This window comes from Amia ocellicauda, chromosome 1, assembly GCF_036373705.1.
Source record: "Amia ocellicauda isolate fAmiCal2 chromosome 1, fAmiCal2.hap1, whole genome shotgun sequence".
NCBI lineage: Eukaryota > Metazoa > Chordata > Actinopteri > Amiiformes > Amiidae > Amia > Amia ocellicauda.
Genome location: NC_089850.1, coordinates 43,648,124 through 43,667,945, shown reverse-complemented (window position 1 = coordinate 43,667,945; position 19,822 = coordinate 43,648,124). Strand labels below are relative to the sequence as shown.

The following is a 19,822-nucleotide window of genomic DNA, read 5'->3' as shown; positions in this document are numbered from 1 at the left end:
AAAAGGCATTACTTAATGCCTAGTCTGTTGCCATTGAGCAACAACAATAATAATAATAATAATAATAATAATAATAATAATAATAATAATAATAATAATAATAATAATGCATATCTTGCAAGAGAACAAGACTGCATTTCTAACATGCAGACTAAAGACAATAATACTACAGATATTGCAAAATTATTAGTATTAATAATAATAATAATAATAATAAGAAGAAGAAGAAGAAGAAGAAGAAGAAGAAGAAGAAGAAGCTAGTCGCGATATTGGGACTGGGCATCAAAAGAATCAGTTCTGACGGGACTGAGCCGATTCCCATGATTCACCTTTGAGAGATTACTGTGGTTCACGAACTGCATCTCACTAAGTAAACCAATCGTGTCATAGAAAAAAAAAATCTTCGTAATGATATCATATTCACAAAACATGCTATTTCATGTATGTTACAATAAGTGTTTCATTTTATAGTCGGATACAACACCGATGGCGATTTGACCCACATACACTATCCTATCTCAGATCCCAGTGGTGGAGTCGGACTGTATACGACAGTCCAGTACACCGAGTGACCACACCTGTTTATTGTTATTCGGCAATATTGTTTTTGTTTGCGCTGTATTAGCTGGATCTTAGTTTGACACGTCTGTGCTGATCACATAACGTTATTGTGGTTATTGTGCTCATGCCCGTGTCCTGGCAGCCTGTAGCCTGTGATCCTGTGCCCGGCTCAGGTGCTCTAATTCCGGCGCCGGCAGCCGGGAGCCGCGCTCAGCAGCCCGGATGTAGCAGCGCTGTCTTCGCATCAATAGGGACTGTCAGACACACGGGAGGGCAATAACATGGCGCTGGCAGCAATAATACTGTACACTGCATAACACAGAGCAGCGGAAAAGACATGTGAATCTCATTAACCGAGACAGCAGGTAAGCTCATTTATTTTAGCAATGCTTTATTTTCTGTTTGTTTTGTTGTGTGAAATTGTCAGTGGCACAGTGCCTGTGCAGGGCTGACTCTCATCAGCAGTAGCTCTGACAGACGCGATTGTTCTTGCTACCCAGATATCCAGCAATGAACAAATATGCATCGTGTATATATATGTGTGTGTGTGTGTGTGTGTGTGTGTGTGTGTGTGTGTGTTTATATATATATATATATATATATATATATATATATATATTGGCCTTTAAGAAGGATCGTCTGATCGTTTGTAGTATTACATTAATGTAAATATATGAATTAGTCATTTAAGAAAATGGATGTGCATATCTGGGGTCATGTCCTATCTGCATGTTGTTAGCAGTGTTTGTTTTGGCAGTGTGCAGTTGGGAGGGCTGTAATATTATTAGATTAATTGTTACACAGCATTAATCTGGTATGTGATTATGCATAATTTTGTAGTCCTGGTCGTGAGTGCTACATAAAATGTAAAACCCTACAGTGCAGGATATCTGACTCAGTTTATTCGCTATGTATAGCTGTCAGTTATTAAGTTTACTGTGCACATTTAACAGTGTCACTGAGGAGACAGGCGAATGTGCTTTTTAGTGAAGATATATAATGTTGTGTGCCTGTATGTTGTTTTTGATATATATTTTGATTTATTTAAATTCATTCAATAATTCTAAGAATGAAATTATTTCACATTGAATCTGCAACCATTTCACACATTATTATTATTATTATTATTATTATTATTATTATTATTATTATTATTATTATTATTATTATCACTACTACTACTACTAACCTAGTATTTTATCTTGTAATTCACATCACTTTAATTGGTCATATTCATTAAAAGCAACACTTCCAATAGTGTTTTACTTGTACACTCATAGACAGTGCAACTTAACCACATTGTTTTGTTTTATTTCCTCCTCATCATTCTAAACTAATAAGACATTCATTCATATTGTTTTGGCTGTGTAAATAAAGTTGTTAGGAAGACTGGACCTCAGTAATACAGAACCATCTTCTTCATTTACAATTGGATGGACATCCTACCTTAGAACAACCAGCCTCTTAGAGGGACAAGAGGGAAAGTCTTCGCTCTGATTCTCTGTCCGTCCTAAGATTATTTCTGTACTGCCTCTAGTGGCATCCTGCACATTGTGCTAAACTGAGCTGAAGCTTAATAGTTGGAACATCATTGTGAAAAGGGCTTTATATGAACTATGAATTCCATGGTTTCCTTTCAAGGAGCTTCTGACATTAAAGGTAAAACGAAGATGTGTCTGCTGTGTCTTGACACTTACCTTTGGCCTTGTGTAAAGGTGGAAACTCTGGAGGTGGAAGGAGCTTGTTTAAAATGGATTTATAATTTTATAATCTTCTTGTTACAAACAGTGTTTTCTCTTTAAGTTCCTGTCATGCAAACTTTCACTGTGGTTTCACCATACTAGTACAAAATGTCCTAGCATTTGTTTTGTTTTTATGTATTGCTTCAAATTAAAGTTAGCTTTTAATGTGTTGTATTGGTTAATTAATCCTCTGTGAACTGCACAGTAAGTGTTCCAGGCTAGCCGCTTTTTCCAAAGAGAGAAGAGTTACAATTGCTAGACCTTGAGGACCTTCAAAGATTCGCATATCTCGGTACTGTTGCAACCCACGAAAGTACAATGTCTTTGAGTCATTTCAATGTTAACAATATAAATTAAATAAAAATACTGCAGATACAAGTTGGCTATCCTGTAGTGCAGCTGTGCTTTAATTCTTTTCCCCCAGTTCAGTTGCTTGTATTTTGTGTGTGTATTAAAATAGCCAACAAAATAGACTCAATAGACTCAAGGCAAAATGATCTTAAATGTCATTAAGCTTATATCATGTCTGGTTGCTCTAAGCAGAACATTTTTTCAGACGGGTATAAAATATATATTAATTTCCACCATTGTATTAGACAATCTGTTTTTCCTAGTTGTAAAGTAGTAGAATTATAATGGCTTTACTAGGTAATGTCTGCAAAAGGTATTTTCGGTGTTGCAAGCCAAGTCTCTTACTTTTAAAACCCTGACGGATTTGTCAGCTATGCATTTGCTTTTTCTGATGGTTTGTATTGATTAGCTGTAATATAAAGAGATCCTTTTCAGTTGAGTGGGTTTAGTATTAATACATATCAATTTTGCTGAAATGATAACATACACTGGATTTAATATTTACTCATTAACCTATTGTAAGCTAATAGAATACTAAATCACAGATAACGGTTTACCTTTGGGTAACATTTAATTAATAATAGCATCCGAAAAGCTGGGCAGGTCAAAGACAGATGGGTAGGTATGCAAGTCTGCGTATGATATGCCAACTGTGATTAATTTAATGAGCTTCATGTCACTGTAATTCCTCATGAAAAAAAAAAAAAACTGCAGTAAACTCTTAATTAGTAGGATCTCTTGTATTTTCTGGCAGATATTTACCATTTGTACATGACAGATACTGATGGTGAGTTATTATCACAGTATCTCATACCAATACCGCCTAGTCCTACAGGTGTTCAGTATTTGAATTTTGAGTAATATCGCAGATTGCCTATAATTTGAAACTGAAGTTCGGCTTTTTATCATGCTGTAACTAGGTTTAATAATCCAGTTTGATTTTTATTCAGGAAATATATAATTGAGAATAAAATTAATGACCAGAACAGCCCTTTCTAACACACTACTACAGGCTGCCACTCAACATTTTCGAGGCATTTGGTAGAAATATCTACATTGAGGGAGATGGACTTGTGTAAAATCTGACCTTTTTTTGGCTCCTTTATTCCTTTGGTGATTATGATTTATACAGTTGATCAATTCATTGTCAGGGTTGGTAGTGTAACGGACTCATAGTGTATGAGCTCCTTACGGTAACATTTACCCCTGTCTGAACTTAGTAGGGTGTACAAATCTGCCAATCAGGAGACAGGTTTTTTGGCGTAGCAGTCTATCAACTGCTGTTGGGGCTGTTTGGAGCAGGGCACTCGGAGGTGTGCCTGAGAGATCGCATTTTGAACCCAAGCGGGTGTTCTGATCGCACACGCCACGCTAGGAAAGACTGTGACACTACGTATGATCACACAGTTTCATTCTTTGTCTGAGAAACTCAGGATAGACAGAGAGATGTGGGAGGCGGGTGAATGTCCATATCTCATGATCTCTAACAGCAGTTTCTCATGCTGCTGATCAAATGTCAGAGTTGATGCTGAGGAAGACATCTCTATTTCTCTTCTGGAGCAATGTGGATCTTATCTAGGGTCCTTGGCTGGTCAGATAGATACATAATAGATAATATGTCAGAACTATATACCATCCTGGGCATAGTCTCCTCCTCCAGATACTTGTTAAACAGCCCTGCATGATGGAGACACACACAAGCATCCAGCAGAATTAAATTGGTACTCCTGGTGCCTGAAAATGGTCTCAAGATATGGACAGGATTATTTCATGTCTGTTGGTGTGCCACTCCGTACAACAAATATTTCGGTTTAGACTTCTGTAGAAATCCAGCCCCAAACAATAATTACCCCTTTCCACATCTGTCATGCAGGAATCTCATCTTTGGGTCATTGGTCTGCTGTCAATATAGTCCAAACATTAAGAGCCCTCATCTGTGAAGAGAACTCTCTATTCGTCTAATGTCCATGTGACATACTCTGGCCAAATCCAGATAGTCCAGCACACAATATCAAATGACAGCTACCTGTGAAACTGGCCTACTGGACCTCAGTACTGCATTATATCTCTGGACTGTCTGCATTAAGACACAGATGCCTGTTTCTTCTTGGAGTTTGTTTATCAGCTACATAGCAGCATGGGAGCGATAATGCTGAGCCTACACTACCATCACATGATCCTGACATACTGTTGTAGCCCTTTTACAAGTTCCAGTATGTTTCCTATTGACATCACCAGTGGTTTGGTATAGCTGCCACATCCAGGAAACCAAGCACTGGAATATGTTCATAGCGGAAGTAATGTATGTGGAAAAAACATAATATTTTCAATTAATTCTATGTCTACTTTTTGTATTTGAAAATACTACTGCTAACACTACTACTACTACTATTACTGCCTTGATGAATACTACAACTACTACTACTACTACTACTACTACTACTACTAATAATAATAATAATAATAATAATAATAATAATAATAATAATAACAGTTCTATTGTGTAAACTTCTTAAAGAGGAACATCGTTTATTAGAAATCTGCAAATCCAACAAACACTAATTTCTGATGTCCTTGTTGGATACACATTTTTAATGGAATAATCTATAGTTAGTTGTGAATAAAGTACCACAAAATACGCTAATGTTTTGTCAGCTAGTAGCCTTTTGGCAGATAAATCAAAGGTGAATTATAATTCACCTCCATAAGATTTTCCTCTAAGCTTGCACTCAGCCTATGACACCTTATTGATTTTTTTTTAAATAATGAATGCAAACCCCAATTTATCATAAAGCCTAGTTAGTATAGCTCTGTAAGTATATCATTTTCACCAGACAAATGAAATGAATTAGGCTCTTTCACGAGCAGATCCAAAAGGAATATTTTGTATTTCCATGTGAAATGAAATAAACTACTTTGCACGCAGATTTATCAATTTAATCTTTAAAATGTAAATGGATTGCTTTTATAAGAGTGTACACAGTGCACTGAAGTCTGACTTAACTGTAACTGTAAACCATTTCATCCGCTGTGCATTTTGAAAGCTAGAACTCAACTGTGACTGTTATGATTGATTGCTAGTGGCTGTTTAAGGGAACATTGAACTTGTTTTTCATGTTTAATTTTCCTGACACATTTTTATAATTTAAGTCAAAATTAAGTTTGTGCTCATAAGGGGATGGATATTAACTATCATTGTGACTCTACTGAATTAATACTACAGAGTTTTTAAATATCATGCATTAGAAGAGAACACAATTAAATATCTCAGCGCTAATGTAAGAATTCAGTGTAGCACTTCTTTTTAGTAACACTTCATTTACATCCCATCCTACTTACCTTTTCTTACATGTAATGTACTGTAGTGAACAGCTGATCAGTATCTATAATATTATAACTCATTATTAGTTGTACGATTGCTGCATAAATAAATATGTACCAGGCTGTGGCACAAGTGTTGAATAGTACAGATGCCAAATAAAACAAATTGTATTTCTTAGAGCTTTCATCATGATTTATAATGTATGAATAAAGGCTTTGTGGTGCTTCCAGATGATGCCTTGGAGACAAGCATGTTTCCTGGTATATTTCCCGAAGTATGCCACATTCTTTTTACCTCAAGTCTGTTTTAGCGGCTTCCCCTCCAGTAATTTAATGTTTCAGCTGTATAGCGGTCAGTTCAAACTGACCCAGTTCTTTTGTGGTTCTTGGAGGATCTATCATAGGCCTACTGCACATTAAATCACATTATATTCTTATTTGGGGTGATTTGTAATCAAATTGTTATCAATTATCTTATTAACCCTTTTTTATTATTGATTCTGGAGATATAAATGAATTTACATTTCACTAAAGATATAACATTGTGTGTTAACCTCAATTTATTTTTTAGTCTAGGCAGTCTAACTTTAAAGATCTTCTCAAGACCCAGTCATTGTTGAAATAATGAATAATGTCTCAGTTTCTTTGTATGTATGAATATACCCAGCTGTTCCTTTCTTTTTCACATTGTGTCCATAATGCATAATGTGCAAACCTTTTACAAAGAACCAATCAACCAAATGTTGAAGGTTAGTTATATATTGATTATATATTTCCAAATAACATAGGCCACAGTTTTAAAATTTTAATGGAAGTGTCAATGCCAGCAATACCACATTAATATTTATACTTCTATGTATTTTCCACTGTATCATATAGTATATTTTATACAACAAGATATATATCATAATCATATTTATCTGTCAAGTCAATCCATGCGCTACCTGTTAAATATGTTTTCTTATTTGAAGAATTAGACTCACTAATGAAATGACAATAACTAGGCCTATCAGTTCATATCCACTTTCAGCATTCTTTTAAATAATTCAATTCTTAAAAAAAAAAAAAAAAACTATGATTATTTCAGAGGCCGATGGATTATAATTTGGGCATTGTGCCATGACTTTTATGAACTGCATATGAAGATACAATAAAAAGCAAATTACTGTATATTCAGGGCAATATAAGTGTAAAATCAGTACAGTGATAAACCCTCCGCGTTGGGAGACCCAGTCGTTTGGTGTATTGCGCTACTGGGTGGAGCTGCTGTGGTGTGGAGCACTCAGAGGAACTGTACTGCATTGGACATGAAGTGTTTTTCTTTGGATTTTCTCTTTGATGGTGCTGTTGGTGCAGAGGTATATCTGCAGATTGTGGTTGCAGTACTCCAGTTTACAAGCAGAACAACACTACCAAATTATAAACATGAAATAATGCACTAATTAATCATTATCTATGATCATTATTCTAACAATGTCATAATCCCATTTTTAAAATATATACTTTTGTTTTTTTTCTTTGAACTATGGTCACAACCTGAAACTTACAGTGGCCCTGAAGTGCAAAACACAAATGCAAAAAGAAAACCGCAACTGCAAAAAGAAAAATGCAATTGGAAAAAGAAAAACACAAAAACAAAAAGAAAAACAGAACTGCAAAAAGAAAAACACAAAAACAACAAGCAGAACGCAAATGCAAAAAAGAGAAACACAAATGCAAAAAGAGAAACACAAAAACAAAAAGCAGAACACTATTGGTCTGTTTGCTGTTCTGTGCGCTGTGCTCTCTGCACGGGAGAAACGCTTGATTTAAAGTATATGTATTGATGCAGACCCGGAAATCAGACGGCTCCTGGACTTACGATTATTTTTATATGTCACTCTCGCTTCATTTATTAAAAACACAAAATACATATAATGACTCTATTGACTGTAAACTCTTTACAGGGAAGTATAATTAGAAGTGGAGGTGCACTGTATAGAGAGACAAATGTAGGTCCTGTAGGCTAATTTCTAATCAGCTGTAGGCTGGATAAGGGCATCTACCAAGAAATAAAAAATAAAAATAAAATAATAATAATCATATTTTCATATCTCGAACAAGACATATATTTGTTAATATAGAATTCAAAAACACTGTGTAAACAGAGAGCTTAACTCACATTCATCGCACCAGTTATGTGTGTTTTCCCTGTAGTGTTTACAGTGAACACTGTCCTCATATGTATTAAATGTACGTGCACACACACACACACACACAGACCCACAAACGCACAGACAGTATTGTGTGATCTGTAACGTTTTAGCATGATGTCTTCACTAATGTGAAATCAGCCATCTTATTTCTGTGTTAACATCTGTGTTTAGTTGTTTCTGTTAACTCGCTAACATACCATGTGCATGGCAATTGCTTTAATACACACTTAAAGTAGGCTAACATCACATTCTAACCTTTGTAATATAACATGCATCAACACTTATACTTGAAATCGAGTGCGTCTCTTCTGCACAGAGCACAGAACAGGGAACAGAGACGCTGACCAATGGCAGCGCTTCAGTCCTGTGTGGGCCTGTAGCTTGCCCATAACAGCAGTGGGCTTCAAAATAATGCGGCTGGGGGTTGAAGAAACAAAAAAAAAATCATTTTGTTTTTGTGTTTTTCTTTTGCATTTGTGTTATTCCTTTTGCTTTTGCGTTCTGCTTTTTTGTGTTTTTCTTTTTGTTTTTCTTTTTGCATTTGTGTTCTTCCTTTAGTTTTTGCATTCTGCTTTTTGTTTTTGTGTTTCTCTTTTTGCATTTGTGTCCTGCCTTTTGAATTTGCGTTCTGCTTTTTTTGTGTTTCTCTTTTTGCATTTGTGATTCTTTTTGCATTTATGTTTTTCTTTTTGCATTTGCGTTCTTCCTTTAGTTTTTGCATTCTGCTTTTTGTTTTTGTGTTTCTCTTTTTGCATTTGTGTCCTGCCTTTTGCATTTGCGTTCTGCTTTTTTTGTGTTTCTCTTTTTGCATTTGTGATTCTTTTTGCATTTATGTTTTTCTTTTTGCATTTGCGTTCTTCCTTTTGCATTTGCATTCTGCTTTTTGTTTTTGTGTTTTTCTTTTTGCAATTGCGTTTTTCTTTTTGCATTTGTTTCTCTTTTTGCAATTGCGTTTTTCTTTTTGCAGTTGCGGTTTTCTTTTTGCATTCGTGTTTTGCACTTCAGGGCCACCGTAGAAACTACCCCACTGTAGGGAAGAACTTTGTATAGCTAATTGATCCCTTGGACAGCAAGTGTTTTTTGAAAAACACAGTAGGTGGCAACAATGGGTATATTTAATAAGGGCATAACTCTAGACTAGGAAACTGAAATTATCTATTGAAGAAAAAATAAGATTGTAAATAACTACAACAGCAACAATAACAATGCTCACAACTAGGGAAATAAATCAAAGAACAATGAGGACTCCCGACAGCTATAGTCACTGATGTAGAAATGTGCCAGATAAAGCAATAATTATGGTCGGTGTCGGTTTTTCGTCTTGCAATAGGATGGCTGGATCGTTGGAATGGAGGAAAGGTTTAGTTGTCTTCTGGTTATCATGGGCAACATTTATTATATGACCTACCTAGACTACATGCAGCAGCAGGTGTGTTGCTCTCCTGGTGTGTCTGTGTGGATCAGGTGCTTGGAGCTGTGTTTGAGATGGGGGTTCAAATCTGAGCAGAGGTCTCAGCCCTCATGCTATGCCTTGAGCATACTTATCCAGCTGAGGTCATGGAGTACTACGGGTTCTTTTAGTTTTCATTTCAACCAAGCTGTCAGTTACATAACTAGAGCCTTGGCTTAATGAATCGAGATTAATTTTATCTTAAGCTGCTGATTTAAGACCTATTAAACCTTATGGATCCTGGAACAGGGTTGGAGACCACTTGCCTAGTGTTTGTGCAGCTGTGATGGTTAACAATGCATCGGTATTTTGATTAAGGGGGTTTCTGTTGAACTGCCAACAAAACAAATCCTTTGTTGGAAAGGCAAATGGATTTTGATATGCAGCAATAGTACATTCTGATTCTTCCTTTCATAGCTGTATTTCTATAAAATGTTTGTTCTGTATATGACTAGTGTACATTGATCCAACATAACCTGAATCAATTGCATTAATCTTCTTCATAAGAAAATCCATTCAATAGAGGCAATGTTTGAAAGTTGGCATATTGACCTTTTACTTTTAATTCCAGAAAACATCTATGAACTGGTTTCCAGGAAGTGCAAAAAGGTCATTCTATAACATGATGTACAATGGCCTAACAACATCCTACTAGAATGCTTGCTATTTCATATTTTATTGATATTTAGGGCAAACCAAATCAAATTATTTGACCTACCTGCGAATCGAGAAGTACAAATCTGTACCCTGTTGCAGTTTAATTGATTGTTTGATGCCTCTTTCTACTATTTATAAATCAAAGCATGATAGGGTTCAACTTCATAATTTGTAATTTTGTGGGAGGGTGAACATTTTGATTTGGTCCAGCCCTTAGTTACACCTCATAGGAATAGAAAAGAGTGAAGTGAGTGTGATAGGGAATTTCAGAGTATTGATTACAGTGCTTTGTAAACACCCCTCTGGTACAGGGGAGCAAACACAGTGTCCCAAACCTTATTTCAAAGTAGCCTTTCACTGCACTGTGAGAATTTTTGCTAAGAAAAGCATGCCTGTCTTGCTTCTCTAGCAGGTTCTTCAAAATGCACTGAGGAAAACAGATAAAACAAACACACAAATAAAGGGAAACCATGTTAAGGTCACAGATGACACATCATGTGCAAAAGCATTGCTGGAGCACATGGGTATGTGTGGCTTACCTGCTACAGTGTATGAGGTAGAAACTCTGCCTCCCCCTTTTGTTAAGATTGTACAACCACCATGGATCCTATAACTGTTTTTATTGAGACGATCGGCTATGTCAAAAAAGTTTTGATATCAGTTTTAGCATGAGAATTAAAACTGCTGGATTGTGCAGAAAGTTTGAATAAAGTAAAAAGGCTGTAATGTAGGCATCGACATTGTGAGTGTAGCATGACTTGCAAAAGTGTCCGTGTTTGAATAATAGTATCCAGCCAGCTGGTAGTGTAAATGTATGTGTTGAAATGTGTGCTAGATCAGATGTATGTTGTTTATTTCCACACGTTAAATTCACCGCTTTCACATAAAAAAAACAAAAACCATTATTTATTTAATTAAAAGTGAGATTCTAGCATCATTCATGGCATCCAGGTTAATAAAACCACAATACAAAACTACACAGCTACTCATTAAAAAGTCAAACTGACTGCAAAGCATGTAAATGGAAAAACAGTGAAGACGCTCACCCGCTATCCCTCTTTAGAGAACCGTCATTTTTTATTTCTTCTCCTTTTTATCACTTTAATTTGTTTCTTTAATTCACATCTGTGTGAGAGCCCTTATCTCTTACAGGGAAATTATCATATTGGCAGATACAAGTTTAGAGCTAATGAGCACCATTAGTGTTGCATTTCTTGGTATTGCCGAAAACAACATTGCCAGTGCAGCATCATCCAGCATTACACTGCAGTATTTCATTTAATGTCAACTCAGCCCCAGATTATTTAATCACAGTTTACTCCAGGTAAAGTGAAATACAACATTCTCGCTGCCCTAGTATCACATTGAACATCACGTCCAGCTAAATTCAATGTTTTTCACTCTGGAAACAAGTTGCTTTTAAATGTACAGTTTGTGTCATGTTAGCACCAATCAAGCAATTCATGCAAACAGATATGTATTTCCAATGTTTGTTGTTCATGTTTAATAGCTCAGTCCTCTACACTATAGCAAACATTGCCTTACGCATGTGCTCTCTGCTGAACTACGGGTCAGGAAGGGACACCATAGCAGGCAGGTTCACTGTGTGACAGTATTGGCATTACTTTATAACTTCATATTAAACCAGGCTTTCTAGCAGTTTTCTACGCCCTTTAATACTGAGTGTTACTGAATATTGCTTGTTACCAAACGTTTCATGGAGGTAAATTCTTGCAATGCATTATGGGTAGGTGATGCAGGTGTGTGAAACTCTTACTATTGCTTTGCTTAATTTCCACTGCAACCCCTTACTAGCCCTGCAAATAAAAGCTTGTACATTCAAATGAATTGGTATAGAGAATAAGTTGCTTACAGACTGGACAATACATTGCACAGTTTGGTAGTCTATTGTTTTGTGCTGTCTTACTTTTATTTAAGATGACAGACTTCAGTTTGCTCATATGATCTACTATCTAAATACACTGCTGGATCAAAAATCCAAAACAATTATAATACCTCAACACTACTACTACTACTAAAGCCACTGCTGCTGCTGCCAATACTTTCAATACTACCAATACTATCTTAATAAATTACTGTTCTGTTCTTGTCAGCTTTCACTATTTCTGAATCTTTTTAAAATCTTTGCTTTAGTTAATGTGATAATGACTAATTATTATTTGGATCAGTTAAGTATGACAATTTTATTAGCTTAATTCCATTGACTCATTGGCTGAATGGATATCTGCAAGCAGTTGGAATGAACTACAGCTTAATTAAGTCTGGCGGATTCTTGCTAAATTTCATTTGACCCTGTTTCTTACAGCTCAAGAAAACAGATGCTTGCATGTTTCATGCTTAACTAACAAGCTGTAGCATGTTCAATATTTATCAATATTTGGACAATAACTATTTATTATTGTGTGGGTAGTTTTGGAAATATATCTTTTGAGCAGGGTAAAATATGCATAATTGCTCATAAATAGATTCAAATGCCCAATAATTATAATTATTACTCATGCTTCAGAAGCACCTGTGAATGTGTGAAAACTGTGAAGTATTTTCGAGATAGTGTTTCACCTAATGCTAAGTGCTCTTTTAATTGTACATATGGAATCATAAAATTAGATTGATTTGATTTTCTCAAGACTGATTGCATGGATTGCAATCTTAGTATTGTTGTGATCTTAGGGTGGATTTTCTGAATTTCAAGGCAAACTATTATTATGCCAGTACTACAGGGAGATGGCAGGCAGTGCTAGGATTTGAACCCTGATCTCATGTGCCCCAGTCCCAATAGCACGCTGATTCCCCAGAAAGTCCAGACTCACTGGCAAGGCAGTAATTGGCCTACGTGGTCCTCGGACCTGCTCCAAGGCCATGCGCATTACATTTATTACATTACTATTTATTATTGCTGTAGTACTAAAAAAAAACATGTTATATGAGGAACTAAGCCTTCTTATTGAGAAACAGGAATTCTTGCTGCAGGTTTATTATGGTTTGAGACATACCGTTATGTCATCCATCTCCATAGTTTTTTTGGGGGCGTAATTTTTTTGTAATGTAGGGTGAGAGGTTTGAGTAAAATTTGATCTGACTAGCCTGCATTATGCTGGGAACCAGTGACAGATGGGACATTTTTAATTAAATTGTAGAATAGAAGGACAACATGCAGGAAATGGCATAGCATGGCATAAGCACATTAAGGAGGCACTGGATTGTGTGTGGTGTAGTGTTAATTAGCAGGTGCTTTTGTGGACTTTAGTTTACAATTAAGCACTGTCACTTATGCAAGTTTTTCTGTTCTGGAGGTTAGCAGTGTGCATTTGTCAAAAATAGTTCCTTGCAATTGGCATACTGAGAGACATCTGTCTTGCTCTAAAGTGCCACCTAAACTCAAATCCTCATTATCCACTGGGAATTCAAGGAACAGGAGTGCTGCTTTACTGCAGTGTTGGGGGACCGTGGTCCTGGAAGGCCAATGACCTGCAGGTTTTATACGTTCCTTTAAATCCCCACCTGCTCCCAACCTGGAGACAATACTTAATAGTTGCAGTTTAGCAAAGAAGTGGTACAATTAAGTAATTGAGGACTGAGGTGGAACAAAAGCCAGATGACTCTGAAGCCCTCCAGGTTCCCCCTCATGCTGCTGGATTGCTTTCTGGAGCTGAAATTGTAATGATTATGAAATATAAAGCTTTTTGCATCTGAAATGGTCAATTATTCAGTTGTGATATATTACTATTATTATTATTCACAATACTAATAATCCTCATTATCTAAAATACACTTAAAGGCTAATAGAACACTGTGTTTGTCATTTTTTGCAGTGAGTCTGAGATATTATGGCAGGTGAAAAGCATATTATATTTGGAAGAAAGGAATATATAAAAATGGTCAAAGATGAGTCTCTGCGTGCATGCATGCTAATGTCAGAGTTTTTCCCAGAAGGCAACTGACCTTATGGAATGTTGTAAAAAAAAAAATTGTAATGCCTTAGGGATCCACCCACTAACCCCAGATTTAAAATCTGCAGTGCATATTTAGAGTGATTTGTGATGGTATTAAACCACATTAACCATGTCATGTCTTGAGCAGCTGCTTTAGCTAGAGAGTTGAAGAAATGGGATTTATCTATGCTTCATTTAAAGTTAAACCACTCCATTAGACTAGAATTCTTACACAGTGCTCACATAATGATAAGTCAATCATTCCCCAAAAAAGCAAAATTACTAAGGCATGATCTTCTGTTTGTGGTAGTGAGGTTAATGTTTCTGCTTCTTTTTCAGTAGATTAAGTATGCAGAGGACACTGCAAATGCCTAATAAACATAAATTCCATTGGCAGTATTCAAATAAAATAATAAAATAAACTCATTCATAATAGTGATAACATCCTTAATTCCATGACTGAAACAGTAGAAATATACAGTATAAATCTAAATCTAAATATTTTGCTTTATGTGCATGCATGTTTAGTACAGTGAGAACATTTGTTAAATCTAAATGTTCTGGTCAGCAGAATGATTTCCCCCCCTTTTGGAGCTGCACCACCAGTTAATTCTTCACAGTTTTCTAGGCCTTGAGATGGTCCAGTAGAGCTTTCATATTGAAACTGAGCAGATCATGCCTAACATTTAAGCCTGATAAGAACAGCCTGGATAAAGGTTTTCAAAATCTGGTCAATGCTTTCTGGAAATATCTTCTAGTTCTTTCAGTGTTTGTAGTTTATTGTGTACAGATTCCATCCTCAGGGTATATTACAGAGAACTACTCTATATCTACAAAAAGGGCTTAGATGAGTCATTTTCTTAAATATCAGTTCCACTGTGAGTGAAGATGCCTTATCTACAGAAGGGCAAAAGGTAACATCTTGATATGTGATTAGTGTTCTCAGCCCTTTGAAGGTGTTAGCTTTTGGTGCCGTCTCCCAGTAGATGTTTTTTTCTCCCTTACATAAAGTATACAAAACTTTCCCTGGAGAAGGAGAAAAACAAAATGCAACTATTCTTTCATGGTATGAGCACAAGGGAATATGTAAGTAGGTTGGCTCACCAAAAAGTGGATGGGTGAGTACTTCACAGAAGCTGTAGGTTTGGGAAACAGATAATGACTTTATTGAAGAAGCAAGCAAGAATAAAATACCCTAATACTGTATAGCAAGCCAAATTATCATTTGAAGATATCTGCAAATCATTTCAAGATATCTTCAAATGACTTGCTGTATGTTGGCTGAGATCACATCCTGTTTCCTCATTCAATTACATAGAAATTAATTAACAAGTTAACTTCTTATACTGACAGATGGTGCTGGTACTCTTAAAATTGATTTTTAAAATTTATTTATTGTTTTTTTTGGGGGGAGTGATACTTGGTCTGAGAAGGAATAAAAAAAAAATATTTTGACAACAGGCGCCAGTGCAGAGCTCAGAATGTCTCTGTGAACTCTCTCTGTACAGCGCACTGATACACAACTATCTTACATCATCGGATCTGAACCCTCACCTGAAATGTGCTGATGTGTGTATTGCTGGTACACTGTGTTGCAGCCACCGCCAGAATCAATGTGGCAGTGTGAGAATCAATAGTAATTATGACACCCTTGGAGAGGATGTCATGTTACCATCTCTCTAACGAAAGGACTAAAGCCTTGTCCATGCGACAAATCTGAATTGAAGAACAGGATTCAAAACCCTGAGTCACCTGCTAATAGAAACCTACAAACCTGTACTCAGGGCATCTTTATTTTACTCAGACAAGATAGGCCCCAGGTCTTTTTGTTAGATCTGTGCCCTGGAATGTGCAGTCTACCCGCTCATTGCATAGATATGACTAAGCTATTTTATTAATCCAGAACAAAATATAAAGTAGTGCCTCCTGCTATCTCACCTGGCCTTCCTTGCACTGCATTTCAACTGGTGTTCTGTGGATTCTTGAATCAATTTGAATATTTTTTTTTTGCTGTCAGGAGTTTCTGTTATTTATTTATTATTATTATTTTGCTTTCTTAAGACAGTTATGTGTTTTACATGTAATCGAGGCTGTGAGTCATGTGGAACAAAACGCCTATACAACGACGTAGAAAGATTTGGAAAGAAATACACCAGCAGTGATATTTCTAGAACTTTTACTGAAATAGATAAGGGAGAGGTGCTTGGGAGTCTGACCCATGCTCATATAGAAAGTTATACATTCTGATTGTTGTATTGAGTCAACGTGTGATTAAGTGAGACTCTGAGTGGGTGAAAAACAGTAAAAATCAATGTTGAGAACTTGTTTGGCCTTCAGGGAAAACACTATGCCCACTTCAACTGTTACACAGTACAATCTGTGGACAATAAAATGCTTGTTGCCAGATTTACAATGTTACTGACTGAAGCAGGTGCATAGCCCTTCTGCTACAGTTAGTAATAAAGGGTATTGGCTCTGTGGGACGATGCTCACTCCTGATCTAAGCCAAGCCACTAAGCCAAGGGCTTTCTGTTTGCTTTATCCAACCGGATGTGGGGTTGATTGGAAGGTCTTGTGTAACCCAAGGTGGGGTGTATTTCAGTCAGGAATGGGATTTTTTTCATTTAGGAGAAATGTACAGTGAGAAAGACCGAAAGGCAGTGTGAGCAAGAGCAGCCTGTTTGTGTAAGTCTGCGGAATCGAGTGGGTATTCTGCCGACCGTGGTTCATGACTCACAGGCAGGTCCGAAATGGGAAGGCCACAGCTTATTTTGTCTGCCATGAGTTGCTTGTGTCGGCAGATTTGGATAAATCTCCATTGGAAGTTATCAGACTGTGCAGGAGCAAATACAACAATGTAAAGCTTTTTCACTTGAGACCAGCACCGAATTCCTAGAAATTTTTATTTTTATTCTCCTGTTGAGTTCAGAAGCAGCGTTTCATCTGCATCAGCGTTGTTTGTCGAAGCGGTTGAAAAAACCTGGGAATGAATCACTTTCCAGGTAAGAACATATGGAGTGCTTATAACTCACCCTTTTGCAAACTCTGGTGTTTGGGATATTTTGTATTGTTAAGTATATCACAATAACTGCAATAATTATAATAATTATAATTATAATAGGTGTTGTTATGGTTATTATTATGATGACTAACAACAACAACACCTATTATTATTTATTATCATATAGATAGATTGATATAGATAGATATAGATATATATTTACCATAAATGTTATTTTGCATGACAACAGAAAAAAACTCTAAGCAGCTCTGTGATTTGCGATATCATTCTAAAATGTCAGACACAGTTTGATTAAAAAATCAGAAATATTTTGAAGAGTGTTATTAAGTAGGCCTATTATTTGTAATTTGATTTGATTAAAAGATAAAGCTGCTGTCCACCTCCTCTTAAATTCGTGCTGGTTGCAGTGCACCCTCATGCTGGTTACTTCTGTATTTCTCTTTACTAAAGCTTCTGTCATTTGTGTAGGATATAACTATCCCGAGATTAAATCCAAGACACTACTTATTCCTTATTTCCATTTTACAGACTCTGTTTTTAACACAGTAGCTATGTTGTGATATTTTTTCTCTTGAATTTATTACCAGTTATTTTACTTGAGGGATTTAATCCCCCAGCACCTAGTATTTGGTGGTCTCTCTCTGCTTCTCATGAATAATTCAAGCTTAAACTCTTCGAAATGTATCATTTTGCATTCCAAATGATTTCATGTTACCATCTGGCATTTTAAATTATATAGGTTATTTTAAATTATTTGTGCAAATATTTAGAAATGCACTGTAGTCATACACTCAGAGTGATTAAATAAGTTAGTCTGAAGCTATCTCTTCCATGTGTGTGTGTCATATATATATTTCTATATTCTTGTAATATGCAAATTGTCAAGAGGTTGTTTACTTGTTGAGTGAATAAAATAAAAATAAATCTACAGAGATTGTTTTAACCCCTCTTTTCATAAATACCTATTCTGGTAATTGCATTGTGATGGACTGACCTTAATCCTTTTAATGCCTATTAACAAACATCTTATGTATGTATGTTCAGAGATGTTTATATTTGATTTATGATGTACTGATCAGTTAATGGCTTGAAGGTTTTGCTGTTGCATGCCTTAACTCGTCTTGTACTTTGTGTGGCTTCATACAAATCCTTTCCATAATCAAATATGCAAGCCTTTACATAGAGACAGTACATCTGCAACAAAACACTAGGCATAAAATGGAGCACATATAAACAAATTTGTGTTTGGTAGCTTAGCAGAGTGTCCTGTGACAGATGGTCATGTTGAAGGTTGATATTTATACCAAGGGTATGGAAGTACTGTGGGAACTTAGATCATTCCTGTCTTGAGTGGTGCTCATTTTAATATTACAGGGATTTATACCTGTATTTCAAGGGCCACCACTGTTCTGTTCAAAAGATATAGGCCCTACCTAATAAAATTACCAATAGGATGTGAGGACTACTTGACACACAGTTTTGTAAGAGGGGTAGTCAACTAGTAGTAAAATGAATAGTCCAATAGACTGCTCTATTGTATAGTATTGTAGAAACTATATTATGCTGATCTCCAATAGATTCTGTTAGCCTTCCTAATGCAACATATTTATCTAAACTTTCCTCTGTTGGCCTTGTTTCACAATATTTGTTAAACACATTTATAAATTAGTAATAATACGTATGTTATTATCTTTTCCCATCCCCTGATTCAGTATTGATTTCAAAACACAACAAACTGTACACAATTTGATTATTATCTCCTTCCCCTCCACAGCGCACACACACACACACACACACTCAGAGTCACCTTTTGACTATATAGGTTGTAATGCGTGGATGGCATCTTTTGCCTTCCCACTGTGCTTCAAAAATAGATGAGATGGATGCTTCCTCCCAGTTTGCAGAACAGAAATGTGTTTCCATACTACCTAAAAACACCCTACAGTATAAAGCATCAACATTACTGCAGTTTTCTTGTGTCTAATAAGGTGATTATGTTGAAAAACATAATTCCATAAAATGTATATCCATATAAGATACATTAAAGACACATTCAGGATGCTAATGGTAATGGGAAGAGTTGCAACCTGAAAGCTTTACAAAACAAAGCGGTTGCTGCTTTTTTAAATATAAAGCAGAAATCTTCATGTTACCACATCCATGTATTATTTTAAGCACTGAATAGCGTTGTTAAAGTTACTGATTTTCCTCCCACACAGTGTGTCCTCTTGAAGCTAAAAAATTCCAGCACTTTTAAATGTGTCCATAAAATCAAGTGCTCTTTTGACCAGTCTTTGTGCTTAGCTTCTGAGCTGCACGTATCCCCATATTTTCTACCTTCTTAAATATGCATTTTAACCGTGGTTGTGTTGAGATTAGGTGTGAAAAATTAGTAAGACATTGTGTTATGCTTAGGAAACAATTGAATCCATTTGGGTGGTCTTATACATGTTTTCCTCTTTCTGTTTCAGCCAACTTTTGTGGCATTGCTTAAATTTGTTTTTCATGTATTGATTATGGTGTGAACTCCATTGCATGGAACATTTACTTATCTAACTTCTCTCAGAGCA

The 19,822-nt window shown here is 36.0% G+C and overlaps 1 protein-coding gene across 3 annotated transcripts in view; it reads left to right on the top strand.

The window, feature by feature from the left end:
* Positions 1-796: 796 nt before the first annotated feature.
* pak5 (p21 protein (Cdc42/Rac)-activated kinase 5) overlaps positions 797-19,822 on the top strand; it is a 70,939-nt gene continuing 51,913 nt past the window's right edge. For 2 of the 3 annotated variants that reach the window (XM_066705918.1, XM_066705901.1), the window contains exon 1: positions 16,743-17,232. In XM_066705918.1, coding sequence (XP_066562015.1) covers positions 17,217-17,232 — 16 coding nt within the window. In that variant the 5' untranslated portion in view covers positions 16,743-17,216. Of the gene's footprint in view, positions 927-16,742; positions 17,233-19,822 lie in introns of those variants that run through there. The other variant, XM_066705909.1, reaches the window with a different exon arrangement.